Below are 21,015 nucleotides of genomic sequence, written 5' to 3' on the forward strand. Positions count from 1 at the left end.
TCCCGACACCTCCTCGGTCGCCGCGGCCGCTTCCGCTCCTCACAGCCGCGAAGCCCGGGCCTATCCCGCGGTCGGGCCTCCTCGGCCCTCTTCGCCGTGACGAATCGGCGCCCGGTTGGGAAATTATCCAAATTCGGGGAGTTCTGAGAGCCAATAGGGCCTGAAAAAAAAAAACCCTGAATGTGCTAAGCATCACCGCGTCCTCATTAGAGGTTTATTTTTTCTAAAGAGGGTCGGGTGGGGCGTGGAAAAAAATTAAGAAGAGTGTGGAAAGTGCGAGTGCGGAAGCTCCGGACGCGAGGGGCGGGGCGTGCGCGGGACAAAGGGAAGCGAAGCCGGAGCTGCGGGCGCTTTTTCTGCCCGCGGGTGAGTGTTTCCAAGTGGGCCGGACCGGGTCGGTGGGGGCAAGTCGTGGTGTCCCCGCTTGGCTGGACCCCGAGTTCCCTTGGGTTGCTGGGGTTCAGGTTTGGCCGTGGGGCCGGAGCCGGGAGCCGGTTGCGGCCTCCTTGAGGCCTAGCAGAGCGAAGGTTGGGAGGGAGTCCCATCTGGGGCCCCCTCCTTGGAGGCAAGGCCAGTCCCCTGAAATTGGTCAAAGCACCTGTGCCTACCGCGTTTTAGGGGAGTTGCTAGTCAAGTACGTTCACCAAGACAAACTTAAAGAGAGCGACCTCAGGAAGCCCGCGGTCAAGGCAAGTCCGTGGTTCTCACCCCCAGGAAGAAGGTTCCCCCATTGGTTCAGGCAGCGACCTGAGGACTCACGGTGTGGCTTAGAGTGATGAACGGAGCTCTGAAATAGTTTGGCCTGGGTTTGAAACCCAGCTCTGGCACTTGCTGGCTGCGTGTGGCTTCAGACAAGTTATTTGCACTCTCCGAGACTCCGTTGCTTCATCTGTAAAATGGGGATAGCTGTACATATCTCATAAAGTACTTGTGACTGTTAAGCGAAGTAGTTCATAAGCCTACCCCGTATAAAATATTCTTTGAACAAATATTTATCGGGTATTTATGTTTATGCCAGGCACCAAGGATGGTTCCAGCAGTGGACAAATGTACAAGCCCACTCTTAAATTTTATATTCTAGCAAAGGAGAGCAATAATTTTTAAGTATTGACAATGAGCTTATGGCAGTTGTCAGGGTCCCCTGCAGCGAGGCTTACTGGATGTTGACAGCTCCCCTAATGTGAGCAGAAAGGAAATCTACACGAGTCAAAGGTTTCTGACTGTTCCTTAAGAGGGAATGACTCAGGTTGGACCATTGGGAAAATAAACTGTTTCTTTCCACACCAGGACTCATTCCTTATGCTCCCGGGAATTTCCTTAAAATGAATACTAGAAGCAAAAAATCCGGTCTATTTTACATAATTTTGGATGCAAATACCTCCAATAATCATCAAAGTTTGTCTGCCTTCTTTCTAAAGATGAATTTTTGTCTTTTTGTACCTCACTATTTGTGATGTATGTTGATGTAAAGAACAAGCTCACATGAGTCTGGTCATGTTGTGAGCTGGTAATACTAGGACAAAATTTCCTAAGACTATAGCTAGGTCCTGACATGGTCCCTGTTTCTAAGTAGCGTACAATCCTGCCATATTGACGAGTTTTTACAAAGTTATAATAACATCATAGATCTGTGTAAACTGTATAGGAGCACAGATGGCAGAGCAATTCTCCCCAGGTAATGTATCAAGAAAGTTCCATTGAGGAGATAAATTTTGAAGTGGGCTGTGAAGGATGAATAAAAGCTTTTCAGGTCGACTCTCAAAATTTATTCCCAGCATTTATGAAGCTATTTACCACCATAAGAGAATATGAAGTTCATTGTCATAGTAATTACCTTTTGCACTGCTTCCAAGAATAAAATGCTGCCCTATTTTAATAAAAATTGTTATCCCAAAAGCATGGTACAGTTGCTGATCTGGGAGCTGTCAGTATCTGGTAGACCTTGTTGGGTTGGACCCTGATAACACATCACATTCTATTCTCATCTTTGTATCAGTCTGAGGAAATGTTTACATGGTGTCAGCAAAATGTTTTTCATACTAGAGGTGGCTTAGTATCACAAGAAAAAAAACCTGGAAGTACATTTCTAAATATCCCCAGTACTTTATTTTAGTCATTTAGTTCTAATCAACCAAATGACCTTTAAGAACCAGTTAAAATATGCAGAAGGCTTAATTACTAGGAATTAAGGTGAAGTAATTTTACTCGGAAATCCCGATTAAATTACCCTATTCATTAGGAAAACATTCTCGTATGCTTGCTGAGTTTTGATTCTCTTTTTTTTTTCCTTTTTTTTTTTATTTTAGTGTCTCAGATTCATTCTTAAGGAACTGAGAACTTAATCTTCCAAAATGTCAAGTAAGTTTCAATTTTTATATTTATCAATCTATGTTAATAAGAGACTAATGCCCTAGCAAGTGGGAATTCCAAAATACTCTCATTTTTTTTTTCTTCAAAACAGGACCATTGGTAGTTTTGTTGCATAGTATTATATCTCAGTTGTTTACAAGAAGTTATTTATTTTCTTTCAAACAGAAAGACCATCTTATGCCCCACCTCCCACCCCAGCTCCTGCAACAGTAAGTTTTAATTTTCTTGTTAATGTAATAGCCAAGTCTGGCCTTGATACAAAAACCCAGATGTCTTCCAGTGACAGTCACTCAATCATCACAGCAACAGGATGAAATTCAGCTTAAAAAAAAAAAAAAAAAGAAAAGAAAAAAGAAAAACAGCACTTCCTACTAAATAAAATAATTATCTGCATCTTTCCTTGAACCAACCCCAACATTTAAAGAAACAATACTGTAAAATTCCAACCTCCTATGCTCAGTTTGTTTTTTCTTTGTAAATGGAAAGTGACAATTTTAACACTTCTTATTAATCTTCACTATTAAGAGTCTCTAAGTTGATACTGAGTGAATGCTCATTCTGGCTTTTTTGTTAAACCTAACCTTCAACTGGTTATGTTTTTTTCTCCTTTCTTGTCTTTCTCTAAAATTTTCATATTAAATTAAACAAAGCTTCTGAAACTACACTCATTGTAAGTATTTTCAAGCTGTTCAAGTAAAGATTTCATTATCTATGGGTCAGATCTTGTTATTGAATCTTATTCCATTCCACAAATTATGTTTTATTGGTTTGGAAGTATATATGCTTTTAAGGTATCTAAAAAGTAGTTGTGAACATGGTTTTTCACCCAGCAAGCTCTGACCCAACTTGGTCAGCATGTAAAATAATTTTCCAACCCACAAAATAGATTTAACAGTAACTGTTAAGGTCTTGCTGAAATGGCTTCCTTGTTGGTTTTTTGGGTGGGGGGTTTTGTTTGTTTTTTAAAAAACACTGTTAACATGACCAGATTCTACAAAATTAGTTCTTTAATATTAATCCTTCCTTCCATAGCCCCTACCATCTAAATTTCAGGCTAGTCTACTTTTCACTACTAATTAGGTCCTTTTGTAATTTTGTTTTCTCCACTAGAAAACTACTCATATTTACTAACCCTCAGATAGATATTTTAGTTACATTTATCAACAATTTGTTTTTCCTTAGTGAGATGCTTTTAAAAAGAGATATTGTACTATATGTTCTCATTTCAATTTATGTTATATATAGGCTCTAAAGTTAATGCCAGTAGACCATAAAGTCCTGTGCTTGGTTTGTTTTCTTTCTTAAATCAAAGAACATTTGTTATGACCATCTCCATGGCATTCCGCTAGTGGCTATACAGGTGGAGCTGAACAATTGAGATTCTGACCTCAAAAAGCTAACCATGTACTTCAGCTTTGGAAATGGTATAATCATAATGTTTTGCTTTCCATTTTTTTTTTAGTTCCCTTATTTTTCTAACATTATTGCCTCATAATGTTAAACAGTGATTCTTATTATTTATGCAGCACCTTTGAAGGTGTCATTTTGACATAAATACCACCTCTGACAATGTAGAATATCTTGAGGACAAACTTGATTTCTCGAGATTAAAATATTTCAAAAACCAAGTGTCCCCTTATAATTTCTTATGTGTAAAAAGGGACTTTTTTGCCTTTCTTTAGTTATATTTTTGTACCATTATAATTTCGCATTAACACACAAAATATAGAAGACTAGGGATTAGAACATCCAACAGAATGGATACTAAATGAATTATTCTCCTTTCTTTTTTCTTTCTATTACTTCTACCGCTACCACCACCACCATCACCACCACTACCACCTCTGTCACCATCACTACAGCCACTCTCACCACCACTACCGCCACTCTCACCTCCACCACCCAAATGTACCACTCCAAGTAATATACACTTCTTTCCTGCCTTTGATACTTCATCTGTGTTTTGCCTACTTAAATATGCTTTATTTGCGTCTTTTTTAACTGTATAGAATAGAAATTGATCAGCCGTTCTCTTTTTTCCTAAAGAGTATGAAATGTAATATCTGCTTAAATGTCTTTCTTTTGGGTACTAAGGATATGTGCAGCGGCATGTTTTAGGAAATTGTGTTTATTTTGTAACAGCTACAGCTTAGTTGGAATGTGTTAAGTGTATTTTATACAATTAAGGACTGATAATTGTTAATTGCATGTAAAAATGAAATTGTCACGTATTTTGACTGAGTTTTACAAGATAAAATACCCTAATTTTGGTCTCTCTCTACTACATTCTTTCTATGCATTATGCCTTGGTTCTCATGAACATTGAGTGTCATTGTGTTAGCCCCAAGGCCATTGCTATCTAAGAGCCCGTTGGTGATTACATCAACACATAAATCACAAAAACCAAGAGTTCTGTTGCTGAAATGAGCAGTTGTGTTTTCAAAGGGTGAGAGCTATCAGGAAACTAGATGAAAAAAGAAAAAAAGTAGTTCACATTGAGACTAAATGCAGAAATTTTTTCATGATTGACCTATGGAAGATGGATCAAAGAAGAGATGGAAGAGAAATCCTGTAAAAGAATGACTGGGTTAAAAAGATCAGATAGTACCCCAGAATGGAATCCATGCATTTCTTACAAGTCTTTGTTTTAAATCATGTATGTGACATCCATCAAATCCAACATATGTTCTTTTCAATTGACAAATCCTGGCTTCCTGATTTGAGTCTCTTCTCATTTCTCACATTATATTAAATTATTTAAAACTGTCTTTGAAATCAGATCCATTTCTTGTTTTTGTTTTTAGTAGACGAATGCATTGGTGGCATCCACATAACTGTCAAATAAATTGTGTTTTGTTTTGCATGTAGTGTTTTCAGAGTTCAGTTTATCACACTTCAAGCTTTCCTATCTCAGTCTTCATATATTGCTAAGTTGTTATATCCTATTGTTGACCATAAAGTAATCCTGAATGTTTTAAACACTTCAGTGTATTGCTTACCTCAAAAAACAACTCACACATTCACAGTCACACGAACACCCCCAGCCCCTACAAAAAAGAAAGAAAAACAACCAAAAGACACCGCAAACAGGTTTCTCAATGAAAGAAAAATATTTAATTTCCTCAGTGAAAAAAAAGAACAATTACAACACATCATTGCTTGTTTAAATTCAGGTTGCTTTTGCATGCCATATGCAGATCATTTTTCATTTCTGTGTTTTCCTCGTTTGAGCTCATTTCTCATTCGTGTTTTTGTCTCATTTGTTTCCATCAGCAAATGCCCAGCACACCAGGGTTTGTGGGATACAATCCATACAGTCATCTCGCCTACAACAACTACAGGCTGGGAGGGAACCCGGGCACCAACAGCCGGGTCACGGTAGGAGAATCAACTATTACAGCATCCGGCAAACAACTGGAATTGACCAGAAATGCCTTCAGAATTAGCTCCTTTTGAATCATAAGCACAGCCATTTAAAAAAATTTTTTTAACCTGGCTTTTTGACTATTTTCAACATTCATTGTAGGATCTCACACTGAAAAAATAAATAGTGAGATCTGGAATGTGTATGGAAGAAAAGGAAAATCCATTCAGTTTGGTGGTTGGTAGGGATAAAGCCTTGAGCACTTGATGCTTATACTGTATGTAAACAATCAGAATTTCTTATGGTAAAAATACCCTTTTTGACGTAAAGAGTATCTTTCATTTTTCTAAGGTGATTGGCATTAGTCTCAAGGACTCAGTTTCTGGTAAAGGCTGGGCTTTCTGACCTGGCTTTTTCAGGTCTGGAAAGCTTTTGGCTGGCATACCAGTTTGAATCACTACCCATAGTTATTTGTCTTTTGGATTTGAAAATTGACCTTCTAACTGAGACTCATTTCTCTCTGGTAAAAAAGAGAAAAATGTTTTAATGTCACCTCAAAGAAATACAGAATAAAGGCTGAATAAAATTAATTTGAAGTATCAGACTGGATATGCACAACAAGAAGTGCATTTTTAATCCTTAGTATAAGAGATATGATTTCTGAAATTTAGGTTGTTTCATTTAAATGATCAGCCCAAGATATCAAAATTGGATGATATACATCAAAGCTTTTTTTTAGAATCATCTTAAATTTCATTCAAAAAAGTTTAGGTACCAAAAAAAACGCCAATAATTATAAAAATGACTTACTAAAAATAAAAATAAATCCAAAAGTCAAATACTTACATACATTGGAATGTAGTGTTGGTGAGAATTTATACAACCCAGAATGGCTGTAAAGTTTTTAATACCTGGTTTTTGTTTGCTGTGTTCATAAATAACAAGTGCCTTCTATTAATGTAACTTCAGAAAGCCCTCTCACCCTGTAGTCAAGCTAGAACTGAAAGCTTGTAGCTATCAAATGAATGTCTATCTTGATAAGCATATTGCTTAGCTTGATAGGTTTTGTTTGTCTAAAATTTTTCATTGTTTCTGCATAATTTGTACTTCATAAGCATATCAAGTTTTTATGTGCCATGCATATTTCATGGTATCTGAAAAGAATTCTGACAAAGTGTGTGTATGTATGCATTTCACAATGCATACAGTTTTTATGTGCATCAGTACATGTTTTTCCCTGGCCTAAATGTGTTGTTTCACAAGTGTAATGGTTGACAAGATTTTCAAATGATAAAGAACATTTTAATTTAAACAATGAACGGAACCAATTGTGGATCTTCATGTTAATGCAGAAATTTTTTCACGGGCAGTAAACAAGAATGATTGCATTTAATAGCTCTATACAGTCACCTCTTGATTATCTATGTTAATGGAATAGAAATGGTAACCATAATATTACAATAATTTGTCTTTTGGTTTGTGTGAGCATTTTGTTCTTAACTTGGATTTAGCTGTGGGGAATTCTTTGTTAATAAAGTGAGATTATTCGATGGAGACTAGGAAGAGAACGTACACTCCCTATTGAATCACTCATCTATTTCTTCCCATTCCTTCTTGGCGAATGTTAAGAACCAAGCATTTGGTGTGGACACTAGCTTCATGGTAGATTAAGTACAGAGAGTTATTGGGCATGGAAAATTTGGTGTTTTGGTCCTTTGTGGAGATTGACTTTGTATTATTGTCTTCTTAACACCAGATTGAGGTATAATTGAACTGCTGCATGAAGGACCTAGAAAATGTGGAGGTTTTATACTACTTGCTCTGTTTTTTCTTTATCTAATTTAAGCTGTGTTAGGACTCAGTGGCTCTGATTTTGACCATTATAAAAGCATTTTGATTTTACTATGACCCTAGTTATGTATTACTTTTGGGGGTGAGGGGAAGCTCCTGTTTGGTATCGTTGCCTCCAGATTGCGTTAGTGATTTTCAAGGAATGAGTTTGTGAAGCCCTGTCAAGTAGCTTCTGGTAGGCCATAGAGAACATTGGGTTTCCCTGATGACTCCAGTACACTTGGATCATTTTCAGACAATAAATACTCTGTATAGCTGTTGAGATCTTGTGGAGTGCTTATGATAGCTACGAGTTGGAATTGACTCCTAGTCAGTTCTTCATTCAGATGATGATTAGCATTTTCTTAAGTACAGGTGTGAAAACAGATTGAGACAAAAATGTCTTTAAAAACAGCCTATTTCCTGTACATTAATAGAAATTCTCTGTCCCAGAAGAAACCCCTTAATAAGACCCTACTAGAGAAACAGCTGAGAATTGCAAAAGAAACAGCAAAAAAAACTGAGTAGCCAAGATGAATTTCATAAAATCATGGACTTTATTCATAGGAGATTTCCTAGGACCTTGCTCTTATGTAATAAGCACAGTTCCACTCGCCTCCCCATTGGAAATTGAAAGCAGAAAATTGGAAAGAGAGAGAGTTGCTGCTAGAGGTGGATTTCCTGAGAGTAGCAAGGAAAGAAACAGTTCAAAAATGGAAACACACTCTCCAAAAGCATAGCCCCTGGGCCATTTAATAAAAGAGCCAACAGTAGGTTTTTACTTTTCACACATCTGACAGAAGGTTACAGCACAGCAAAACAGTGGTTGTTTCTAATTGAATCTTACCCAGAAAGGGTCTGAAGTATGTTTAACTCTTTTTTTAAAAGAAATGTTTAAGACATTGTAGAAAGATGTCGGTCTGAGACATTAAATAAATTGGAGGTATGTAATGATTATAAATCTACTATCCCCCGAAAACCATCTGGAATTTAACTTTATTCTTGTTTTGTTTTGTTTTTTTAAGTTTGGGGGTTTTTGTTTTTGTTTGTTTGTTTGTTTTGGTAAGTTGACTGGTCTCAATATATAGATGATTTGTGTACCTTTCTTTGGGAGAAAGGAGGGGAAATAGCAAATCTATTAATATAAAATGTGATTCTTTGAAAAATATCATAAAGTAAATACTACTGTGTTTTTAAAGTGTTTTAATTCATACTTCAAGTTTGAAAGCATAGGCATTTTAGAATTCTTTACCTCTTTAATTTAAAAAAAATTTGACAATGGTCTTACTACCTCAGTTATGGGCACAATTCCAACTTTATTTGTAACCCATTTCATGGAATTCTGAAGGCTTGTGTTGGATATGAGTTGGAAATGTTGAAGTCATGTATATTACTTTCTAATAACTTTATGTGTGAAGAAGCAGCCTTTTGTGTATCTGTTCCTCTGAATCCATAAGGTGGTTAGCCTTATAGGAATTTCCTTTCCCCTTGAAAGAACTCCTACAAAACCTGATACAGGTTTCCCCTTATTGGCTGCGCATCCCACCACTTTTGACTGTTTTCACACCTCCTGACCATCTCTGTTGCCCACTACTGGCAGAAAACAGGGTCTGTCTACCTGGGCACTAGCATGAGGTGTGGTAAGAATGCATGGGAGGAATGGAAAGAGAGGAAATACTGCTTCTAAGCCAAAATGCTTTCTAATAACTTCATATATGAAGAAGTAGAATTATAGGGAAGGAGAAGACCCTTGTAGGAAGAAGAAACATTTCTTGATCATAGTGGAAAGGAACACAAACATGCTCATCCCAGAGCCCTCGAATGCAAAATAAGGTTATAATTGGGGTCCCAGCCCGGAGTGGAGGAGTATCTCTGGGGCTTTATCACAGCAGCAACAGAAGAGAAAGCGAACAAAATATCACTTTAGTTTTCTTATAAGGATTTGTCAATCCTGTCTTTTGATAATTAGTATGAAGCCAGCACTGCTTTTCTCCAGCCTACCAGGGAGAGTCAGTATCAGAGATCTCCTGAAAATTTGCAGATTGTCTGAAATAGCAATGTTTTTTCTTATCCTGGGCCTTTAATCAAATGCAGTCATGCATATTAAGGGGAGACTAAAAAGTTGAAATAGATAGTTGTGGGTGGGTGTTACCTGGGTGGCCTACTGGAAGCTGTCTGGAATCTCACCTAGACCTTAGACCAGAGGAAAAACTGATCACTTCTCTTTCTCTTTCCTTCTTCCTTTTTTATTTTTTCTCTCACTTATTTTTGCTTTACCTTATTAAAAAATATTTTTCAGTCTTCCTTCCCCCTCCTTTTCTCCTGTCTCCCTTTTCCTGCATATCCCGTCTTTCCTTTTCCTTTGTCTTTCCCATAAAACCGAAGATTTTTAATGGAATGGAGCTCGTCAATATAAGACCTCAAAAATAACATTATCAGGCCCCATATCTGCCACTTCTCTGTTCTTGATAAACTTGTTTGCTTTTACACTGTGATTAGGCCTAAGGACAAAGAAAAGTGTGACTTGAGTTCACACTTCTCATTCCCCTTTACAAGAAAACCACTAGGTAACAGACAGAACTTTAAGAGAAATAATATCTCTAGCCTGGCAAAGGAGGTAAGGTGGTTTGTTATTTCACAGATTGTTTTTGTTTTTGAACCTGGGAAGTTGTTTTTGTGGTGGTATTGTTGGGAGTGCATTCCTAACATAGTGCTAATAGGTACTAAGGCTCCTATAGACAGTGTGAGAATGGTAAGTGCTAAGGGTTCAGATCCTGCTACAGATAATCAAGTGTTGACTGTATGTGTAACGGTAATTGAGCAGAATCAGAGGGTGCCAGGTAAAGTCCTGAATGTGAGACGGTTGATATATAACCATATATTTTCAATGTATGGGTTATCATGTAATATTTTATTTGTTCTTACAGCGAGGTTGTCAAAGTATTGGCAATAAACTGCTAAGTAAAACATTTAAAAATTATGTGCTTAAAGTCATTTTCTTTTGAACATTTCTGAATTTGCAGTAATAGCTATTTTCAGTGGAGAAAATATTTGGACGAGTAGAAGAAAGGCGCATTAGAATTTTTTAAGGAACTCTCTTTTCAGTTTGCCGGTGAACTCCTTACAGTTGAATAATGAATGTATTTAACTCTTTTGTAGGCATCCTCTGGTATTACGATTCCAAAACCCCCAAAGCCACCAGATAAGCCGCTGATGCCCTACATGAGGTACAGCAGAAAGGTAGGCGCTTAGGACCTGGAAAGGAGTGAGGACACTGTCTTTGCTTCTTCTTTGCTTTACATCCAATTTTAGATTGGCTTAGCCAGCTTTTCTGTGCATATTCAGAGGAAAGGCCCAAAAAAACTACAGTTTTTAAAACAATTAGTTCTGATTTCAAAATTCCAGAACAAAATCCAACAAGAGCAGCATGATTAAATAAACTTTTAAAATCCTTAGGACAGAATGTTCTGTAGCCATTAAAGTCATGTCTTTTGTAGAACATTTAATGACATGAGGAATATGTTAAGTGAAGGGGGAATACAAGACTATATGAATTATTTTTATAAAAATAATAGCAACCACATGTTAGTTTGAAGGGGGAAAACACAGAAGACAATGATTCTCTCTCAGCAGTAAGCTTATTGTAGTTTTTATTTTCTTTATATTTCCTCAGATTTCCCCTGGTTTTTTTGGTGATGAACCTACATTACTCTTAAAATAAAAAATATAGCCAGTATCTTTATTAAAAGGCAGAGCATTTTAACCACTATCTAGAAATTTTAAACCTTTTGGTCTTGACTATTATATATGTATTTGATAATATGATATATTGTGTTATGCAAATTAAGCATTTTCTTCTAAATTCACATGAACTTTTAGAGACATACCCTATGTTGTTGAAGTAACTCATCTTAAGCGTCTGTAGTGATTGGAGATATTCTTGTCTATCAAATTGAAGTATTTATAAGTGAGTGGCATGATGTCTGAGATCTATCTTAGTCCAGTAGGGCAAAGATGACATGAGATTGGCTAGCCATTGATAATTGTTGAAGTAGGCTGATGAGTACATAGAAATTTGATCCTGTTTTCTCTGCTTTTTATGTTTAAAAGTTTCCATATTAAAAAGTGTTTTTTAGTGTCTGTACATTTAGACATCAGTATTGACATTTCACCTGTTTTCTTTTTAAGGTCTGGGACCAAGTAAAGGCTTCCAACCCTGACCTAAAGTTGTGGGAGATTGGCAAGATTATTGGTGGCATGTGGCGAGATCTCACTGATGAAGAAAAACAAGAATATTTAAACGAATACGAAGCAGAAAAGGTAGAGTAGGGGCTCACAGTGGGATAGATAATGTGTAAAGTACATAAACATTGGCTTACTATTTATAAAGGAAACCTAAGATTTGATCAGAAGGCTGATGCTGTACTGAGGCTCTGTCTACCTAAGTCAAGTCAACTTCTCAAGGCCTCAGATTTCTTGTCTGTAAAAAAGGAGATAATTATCCCAGCACTCTGCTTACATCATATCTTTTGATAGTCAAATGAGGTAACATAAGTCTGCATTGTAACCTGCAAAATGTTAATTATAAAACCAAAAAACATTTGAATTTCAGATAGAGTACAATGAATCTATGAAGGCCTATCATAATTCCCCCGCGTACCTTGCTTACATAAATGCAAAAAGTCGTGCAGAAGCTGCTTTAGAGGAAGAAAGTCGACAGAGACAGTCTCGCATGGAGAAAGGAGAACCGTACATGAGCATTCAGCCTGCTGAAGATCCAGATGGTAAAAGAAAAAAGTGGGGTTTTGTTTCTGCTTTCTCTGAGAGTTAAGATATGGGAAATCTCCTAAGTATAAGTTTTTATTTCTTATCCTAAATGGAAAAGAAAGCATAATTCAAGTATCATCTCAGTATTTTGGTTATATTAAGATTTGTATGTGAATTTCTCACGAGAAAAATATCTTTTTCAGTGTAGAAAATAGCAAAAATTATTTATTGTTTATCAGAATCTTTGTACTCAAAATGTATGAAAGGTTTTTAAGTCACAATCAGGATTTTGCCTCATCTGCTTTTGAAAAGCTAAATGCATTCTAATTATATCCTATTTTTTTATTGGTTCACTAAATTTGCTGAATTAAAGGCTCTTAAGGGAGAAGCTAATGAGTATGTAGAAACATTACGAAATTTCCTTTCTATTTAATTCAGAAATCCAAAAAGAATGTATAAATATAGCTCATGCTACTACTCATGAGGGTACACCCATACAAATTTTATACATGCATACGAATAGCAGAGCTTCCTAATTGCCATCCTGAATGAGTACTTAGCAGGTGTGCTGATTGTTCTGGTCTTGTGCAGCCAGGCAGGGTCTGAAGCTGCAAGGAGACACAGAGATAGCCACCTGCAGTATGAACACACTCAACCACATATCCAATGTGCTGTATAATATTAATAGTTTCTCTGTATGCTGCTATCATGTGCAAAAGATTAGATGCTCTAGATACAAGCAACAAAGACATCAGGAAAATGATTTAAGATCCCATCTTAAAGTAGTAATAACAAAGAGGAAGCCTATAAGAACTTTAAAGACAACATCAATGAGGGAGGAAGCAATAATGGCACCAAAAGACAAGAATAAATTGATAAAAGTGGAGAAAACCAAAAATCTTTTTTTAAAAGAATGGACCGGAATATTGTTCTCATAAATACAGACAGTGGAATGTAATACTATAGAGAATAGACTATGGAATCGAAACAGTAATGAGTTTTTTTTTTTACTTTTTTTTTAATAAGTTAATTCCCTTGAACAGCTGACTCCAAACAGTACTGAGTGTTAAGCTGAATAATCAGCAGTGCTAAAGACACACTAGCATCCTCACACTTTAATTACTCAAATGGGATGATTAATGCAAGAGAAACATAAAGAACTGAAAAACAGAAGATGTTCCAGTGTACAGATATTGGGAGGATGCGGGTCAGTACAAGAGGAGACAGAGGCCAGCAACATAAGTAGAAAATAACTACAGCTTTCATTAACAGCATGAACATTGAGAAGGACTGAAGAGATTCACTCAGAAACAGTCTCAAACTTGGGCCTATTATGTTTTTAACTTCAAGATCAGATCTTAAAGTTGCTAGTAAGAAAGTACAGATAGCAATTAAGATTCGAGTATGAGGATGTCGTTAGCATGCCAGTATGAAAATGATCAGAAAGAGGAAGACTTGGGAGGTGGAAGTGTATGTAAAACGTACAGAAGAGAAAGGTGGCATCTGCATGAAGTACAACAGCTACTGACTTCTTTAACAGAGAACTGTCAAAAGACAGACATGGCCAGGTACTATGGCTCATGGCTGTAATCCCAACACTTTGGGAAACTGAAGCAGAAGGATTGCTTGTGGCCAAGAGTTTGAAACCAGCCTGGGCAACATAGCAGGACCTGTCTCTACAAAATACTTAAAAATTAGCTGGGCATGGTGGCTTGTGCCTGTAGTCCCAGCTACTCCGACTGAGGCTGAGGTGAATGGATCAGTTGAGCCCAAGAGTTCGAGGCTGCAGTGAGCTATGATCATGCCACTGCACTCCATCCTGGATGACAGAGCAATACCCAGTCTCAAAAAAAAAATAGGGCATATGCAGTTATCCACACAAGACAATAAAGGCTTTTATTCAATGAGAGACCCTTCATGGGATAAATAGCTGTTGAATTAAATCATAACTAGAAAAGCCATTCCCCACAAAAAAGGAAGCATACGACTAACATGCAAGGAAGGATGAACCCAAATTGCTTAGACTTTGTTTTCACACGTCAGCATTGGGGCCGTATAAATGAAAGAAGAAAACAAAAAACAACAACAAAAGTAGATAACTTAGAGTTAGCACAAATTTACCATATATAACCTTAAAGGTGAAACACTCCTAAAAAGTAGAAAGGTTATAGTTTAAAAAACTGTATCTTGCCTAGTAGTTTCAATTTCAGAAGTTTATTTCCAAAAGAAATTACTCAAAAGGAAATGAAAATAATTTTTTTAAAAACAGTTTTTAGCTGTAGTATTTATGATAATGAGAATTTTAGGAACTATTTATTTAACTGCCACAATAAGGGAGGTGCTAGACTGTGACGTAGCCGCATGACATAGGCCTCTGTAGCAAGGGTTCCTCTGTAACAAGGTTTCCTTAAGTGTGGACCCTCTGTCTGGTGGGACACTGAGGTGATAAACTGGTTCAGAGAGGAGCATTTGTTTTAATACGTATTGCTTAAGAAAATGCTCTTTTTTTTTTAAGTGAGTTAGTTTAAAGAAAAAATATTAAGTAAACAATAGTACAGGCTGTTAAAAGATACATGAAAAACTATAACAGTGATAGAGCAAAGACTGAGATTAAGGAAACACTAGATAGCTATTAAAAATAATCATAGTAGGCTGGGCACAGTGGCTCACACCTGTAATCCCAGCACTTTAGAAGGCTAGGATGGGTGGATCACATGAGTTCAGGAGTTCAAGACCATCCTGGCCAACATGGTGAAATCCTGTCTCTACTGAAAATACAAAAATTAGCTAGGCGTGGTGTCAGGCACCTGTATTTCCGGCTACTTGGGAGGCTGAGGCACAAGAATCGCTTGAACCCAGGAGGTGAAGGTTGCAGTGAGCCAAGATCGGGCCATTATACTCCACCCTGGGTGACACAGCTAGATTCTGTCTCAAAACAAACAAAACAAAAACATATAAACCAGACCTATACTGTATGAACTTGGGTCATACCATTACACACTGACAACAGCTGGCTAAGTGTAAACTGACAAAAATTAAATTTGGAATCAAACATTTATTTTTCTTCTATAAATTGCTTGAAGGCCTGGGAAACTGAATATTGTTAGAGATGATGTTTTCTCTGCTGTGATAATTTTACAAATGGGCATTTTCATTCGTTTTTAAAGTGCTTCAGTGACAAAGACACTGCCGAGTTCATATGATGTTATCAGTTGTTAAGTGCCTTAAGTTACTACCAGGAGAGTAAAACACTGGGCAGAAGGTCAGTGAGTGCCATCACATGCAGCCTTCACATTGATTCCAAAGCCAAAAGAGATATGTTATATCTCGTTAACGTTGTAGCCAAATCCTTCTCAGACACACATCATCACTTAAAGACTGGGAGATAAACTACTACCTTGGCCAATGAACACATTATGTCCTCTGTATGGTTTTTATCAAGTAACTGCCCCAGAACTCCCATGATGCTGGTCAGGTCCACTTGTTAGGCCAGCAAGGGCCATAGTTACTTGGTAATTAAGTGTTAACATTGTTACACTCCTTTTTATGGTTACTGGTGACCTAATTTCCAGAATAATCTGTTCATTCCAGATTACGATGATGGCTTTTCAATGAAGCATACAGCCACTGCCCGTTTCCAGAGAAACCACCGCCTCATCAGTGAAATCCTTAGTGAGAGTGTGGTGCCAGACGTTCGGTCAGTTGTCACAACAGCTAGAATGCAGGTCCTCAAACGACAGGTCCAGTCCTTAATGGTTCATCAGGTAAAGTCATAAAATATTCATTTCAATAAAATGGGCCCATGCCGCAAATCCCAAGTGACATGATTCTTACACCATGCGTAAATGTACCTGCTAAATATTTCAGTCTAAACTGTTCCTGATTTGGAGAAGAGGTTTAAGGAAATGGACCTTTCCCAGAGGTTTAATAAGTTTGTCATTAAAAACTGTAACATAGAACCTTGTAATGGAAAGTGTATTTGTTTAGATATACATGTGAACGTAAGAGTTTTGAGGCATCCTGTCAATTTTTACTGCTCTACTAAATATTTTTTCGAAGGAATTGCTCAGACCTGAAACAGTATTCTTTAATATTTGCCTGTTTATCATAGTCATTTCTTTGTGCTGCATTTTGTAGTTTTTAAATCTTAGCTAGACTCATGTAATTAATGACCTAAAGTAAAAATTCAAAGCATTATTTGGTACACTGTTTGAAATTGTGGACCATTAAAAAAATGAGACATATTTTCTGTGTTTGACATTTGCTTTAGAGAAAATAATTACGTAATTATAAAGCCTGATCCTGTCTTACAGCGAAAACTAGAAGCTGAACTTCTTCAGATAGAGGAACGACACCAGGAGAAAAAGAGGAAATTCCTGGAAAGCACAGATTCATTTAACAATGAACTTAAAAGGGTATCTGTTTAATATGTTAACAATACTTTTATCACTATACCTGTTACTTTATTTTTCCTCATTTTTTTTTCCAAAATAGTGTTTTAATGAATGTTGTTCACTTTGAAACAGGGTTAACTTTACCATATAACCTCTAAGATCTTTTTTTATACAATTTTTCCCATCCTCTGGCAAAATTGCAATAAATTTGAAATATCATGGAGTATACACATATCTACTAGGCCTATAAATGCTAGAGCCCTCTGATATTTTAAACTCCCGTACACAGTCAATTACTTTTATTGTGATTTAGTCATAAAATGTCTTCATTAGATGTAATTTATAGTTTACACTTTACATTCAGACAAGGAAATCTAGTTGGTAGCCCAAAATATAAAATGGAAGCCTTATGTATACCCCAGAACTTTCACTATTTTGCCTCACCAGCTGCTCTGGAATATCGGATGTTATATGACTGCTAGAGCAGCTTTCTTTTCTTGTAGACCCAAGAGTTTCAGAGAAGACCTAGAACCACATTTTTTTGCCACACACACAGACACACAGGTGTATGTATATATATATATATAGTTTATGGGCAAGAAAACCAACTTTTGAAAGAATATATCTGGCTCAAAAATTATAAGAAAACAACATTACTAAGAGTTCTGGTTTTTTCTGACTAGTTGTGTGGTCTGAAAGTCGAAGTGGATATGGAGAAAATTGCAGCTGAGATTGCACAGGCAGAGGAACAGGCCCGCAAAAGGCAGGAGGAAAGGGAGAAGGAGGCGGCAGAGCAAGCCGAACGCAGTCAGAGCAGCATCGTTCCTGAGGAAGAACAAGCAGCCAACAAAGGCGAGGAGAAGAAGGACGACGAGAACATTGCAATGGAGACAGGTAACCCACTAGCAACAAACACAAGGAAGTGCCAAGACTTTGTACGGCTGTCTTTAATTTAGATTTTTCATTCTAAGTGCAAATTTTCTGGTACCTGCCACTGAGAGTGATTCCCAGTACTGAATTTGACGTGATATTGATATTCAGTATTTTAACTTTATTGCTTACATTATTTATCAAGATGTAGTTATTGCTGTTAAGATTAATTGTCTTTGGTGTCCTAGGACAGCATTCTGCAAAGTAATACCTATAGGCCAATTCTGCCTACCGCTTGTTTTTGTAAATAAAACTGGAACACAGCCACACTTGTTTGTTTACATATTGTCTATGGCTGCTTTGGGGCTAAAACAGTATAGTTGAGTAGTTGCAACAAAAACTGCCTGGCCTGCAAAGACAAAAATATTTGCTGTCTGGCTCTTTACAGAAAAAAATTGCCAACCCCGTCCTAGAAAAACCCTTACTTCTAGGTATATTGATTTTCCTGATTAAAAGCAGCATCCCTCAAGGTAAAAAATAATAATAACTTTTATGAATAAAACTTATATAAAGTACTGATTACGTTGATTATCATTTGTAATTTTGAGATCACCTAACCTCATAGCACTATTTTGACACTGCCTAGTACACTGTGTAAACAGGACTAAGCTAAAAGTCGTTATGGAAAACAAAACCAAAGGCTTCCTGGAGCATCGCTGCAAGAAGTGGGAGGGACAGTAGTCATACTTGGTACTCAAATGACAACCTCCGAGTGTCATACTTTGTAGTCAAATGACAACTATCTGGAAAACATGTAATGAAATACAGATCTTTACCGGGTATTTTTGCAAAATTTAATCCAGCAGATTAACATTTTAGATAGTCATATTTTAAGTTTCACTATCTGAGTCTCTGTTTTGTGTGAACATGTTTTTTATCTTAATAAATTTGGAGCATGAGCACATCTTTGTGGTTAAAGTAAGAGCTTGAAATTTAAAATGCTGATTTTTGCAACTAGATGAACACTCTGTCCTTTGCCTCCTTTTTGGCACCTGTGAATAAGGCATGTCTTATGCTTAAGGTTTGCAGGTCTTTACTCAAATTCTGTTCTCCTAGCTCAGGGAAAAGCCTGAAGAAGATCGTATGAGACTATTAGAGCCAAAACCTCATGCTTTTAATTTCCTATAGGAAACAGCCCAGCATGACTTTAACAAAGTATCTAAAAGATCAACCTTATATCATTTCTACAACTGCTTCTCCTCATTTAATCCATAGCACTACAGACTGACTCTCATTCACTGTCCAATAGAAATAAAACGCAATTCACATGTGAAATTTTAAATTTTCTACTAGTGACCTATTTTTAAAAGTTAAGCAAAACAAGTGTTTTAACAATATATTTTATTCAATTTAGCATATCCTAAGTAACATTATTTCAACACAGAAGAAACATTTTTAAAATCAGCTTTCCTTTTTTTAAATAGTCTTCAAATCCAGTATATATTTTATATTTTTCTATTCATTTCAATTCAGAAGATAAATTTTTATCAAAAGTATTTGATCTGAATTTATTTAATAAATTTCATAAATTTACAACTAAAAGGTAGGTTTTCATACCCAGATTGTTCCAACATTCTTAAAAGTTCTGTAGTCACGCTGGCTCATTTCAGGGGTTTAATAACCACCTGTGGCTAGTGGCTCCTGTATTGGACAGCACAGCTGTATACTGTCAGCATAACTAGAATAAAATTTCGTCTTGGAACTGACAGTGACAAATGTGTGATTACAGAGGAGACACACCTTGAAGAAACGACAGAGAGCCAACAGAACGGTGAAGAAGGCACGTCTACTCCTGAGGACAAGGAGAGTGGGCAGGAGGGCGTCGACAGCATGGCAGAGGAAGGAACCAGTGATAGCAACACTGGCTCAGAGAGCAACAGTGCAACAGTGGAGGAGCCCCCAACAGATCCCATACCAGAAGATGAGAAAAAAGAATAAATGTTGCCTTGTTTTATGTGTTCTAAATACTTTTTTAAATGAAAAAATGTTTTTTGGTTTTAATGGTGTTACGTGGTTTGTGTATTAATTTTTTTCTTGTCCATATCACACCACCAAAGGCTTTTGGACCATTTAGCATCATGAGCCTAATGGCACAGTCAGTCACCCTTCTTAGTGTTGTGAAGATGGCCCTTTTCTTTGGATCTTGTTTCTAGCCCTCAACTGCTGAAAGCCTCAGAATTTAGATTAATTGAGAAAACACCCTCCTCTTTTAGAGAATTATCCTTTGATGCTGCAGAATCTATTCTTAAAATGCCTTCCTACAGCTCACTGGGGTGCTTACCAAAGCCATAGCTTTAAACCTTCCCAATCCCCATCAACAGCTTCCTGAAAGTCTCCTCTCTTGTTTACTTCTGCAAAGGGTAGCTTCTTAAAACCGTAATCGTGTATGAGTATGTATTTGTTCACTTCCCCTTTTTTACTTTTAGTCAATGTCAGATACCAAGAGCTGTGTTAAGAAGTTGAGTGTAGGCTACAACTATGCTTGGATCTCACTGATCCAGAAATAGCTCCCATAGTTAAGAGTAATTACTTATGAAATGGTCATTAAAGTGAACACAACACGTACACATTATCTATACTGCTTTTTGTTATGATTAATATTGGGTATGTTCTGGTAAATTCATCCTTACTGTATAGAAAAAAAATTACTTTTTTACCAGGTTTTCCAAAGATGGACTAGATCACAAAACTCAAGGAATTTAATATTCTTGTAATGGACTAGATAATTTAAACTGATTAGCCCATTCCAGAAGAAAAACAGCTGGGAATTAAGTTAATCCACCTGAAATTATTTTACAATAATCAGAACATTCAAAACCTCAAGGCTCAAGATCCCATAGATCAGAGCCCACCTTTTTGATAAACTCTTAGTACTAAGTCTTGGAGACTAGAAGCAAGATAGTTTGTGACACATATGCTTCCCAAAAACTAGAATAGATTTTTACTGAATAGTGGTATATCTGATGGTATATGTTTCTTAAAGGTCCAAATGTAATAAAAAAATGAAAAAAAAGGTCTCAGTGTTTTTAATGCACTACATACTTGTATGCAAGACAAGCATCCAGTTTTCTTTCTGTAATGCAGTGACAGTGTGGAATGACCACTCAGCCATTGCAAGTTTGTGTACTCAGGACCCTTGTCTCACCCAACTATGTCTATAAACTGCTGCAAAAGTCAGTTCATTTGTACAAGATACTTGTGAAAATCAGTTTTCATAGTCAATGTCACATATGGAAGTTGGCCTTTGACCACAAAAGTAAGGGGAGTATGTTTCTACATTAACATGAGGAATATGAAGAAATCTCTAACATTTGAATTATGTTTGAAAAAGTGGCTAAAAACTCTTTAAGTCCTGTGCTA

At 36.8% G+C, this 21,015-nt stretch overlaps 1 protein-coding gene across 4 annotated transcripts; it reads left to right on the plus strand.

The window, feature by feature from the left end:
- The first annotated feature begins 311 nt into the window (after positions 1-311).
- Positions 312-19,661, plus strand: SMARCE1 (SWI/SNF related, matrix associated, actin dependent regulator of chromatin, subfamily e, member 1). Of its 4 annotated transcripts, XM_012452031.3 has the most exons (11): positions 312-366; positions 2,307-2,358; positions 2,536-2,579; positions 5,644-5,748; positions 10,724-10,804; positions 11,753-11,884; positions 12,177-12,348; positions 15,923-16,095; positions 16,645-16,746; positions 17,409-17,619; positions 19,385-19,661. In XM_012452031.3, the coding sequence occupies exons 2-11, from the start codon at positions 2,352-2,354 to the stop codon at positions 19,591-19,593; spliced, it is 1,236 nt and encodes a 411-aa protein (XP_012307454.1). In that variant the 5' UTR covers positions 312-366; positions 2,307-2,351; the 3' UTR covers positions 19,594-19,661. The 4 variants fall into 4 exon arrangements, with proteins under 4 accessions (XP_012307454.1, XP_064225658.1, XP_012307455.1 ...); XM_064369588.1 differs by lacking the exon at positions 5,644-5,748 and having other exon boundaries at positions 315-366; XM_012452032.3 differs by lacking the exons at positions 2,536-2,579; positions 5,644-5,748 and having other exon boundaries at positions 315-366.
- The last annotated feature ends 1,354 nt before the right edge of the window (positions 19,662-21,015 follow it).

This window comes from Aotus nancymaae, unplaced genomic scaffold, assembly GCF_030222135.1.
Source record: "Aotus nancymaae isolate 86718 unplaced genomic scaffold, 86718_ANA_hifiasm-v0.15.2.pri h1tg000089l, whole genome shotgun sequence".
Taxonomy (NCBI): Eukaryota; Metazoa; Chordata; class Mammalia; order Primates; family Aotidae; genus Aotus; species Aotus nancymaae.

Excerpts from the sequence above, each read along its gene's own strand:
- SMARCE1 (XM_012452031.3), top strand. Across the intron at positions 5,749-10,723 it reads GCACCAACAGCCGGGTCACG|GCATCCTCTGGTATTACGAT; the intron begins GTAGGAGAATCA and ends ACTCTTTTGTAG. Across the intron at positions 11,885-12,176 it reads ACGAATACGAAGCAGAAAAG|ATAGAGTACAATGAATCTAT; the intron begins GTAGAGTAGGGG and ends TTTGAATTTCAG.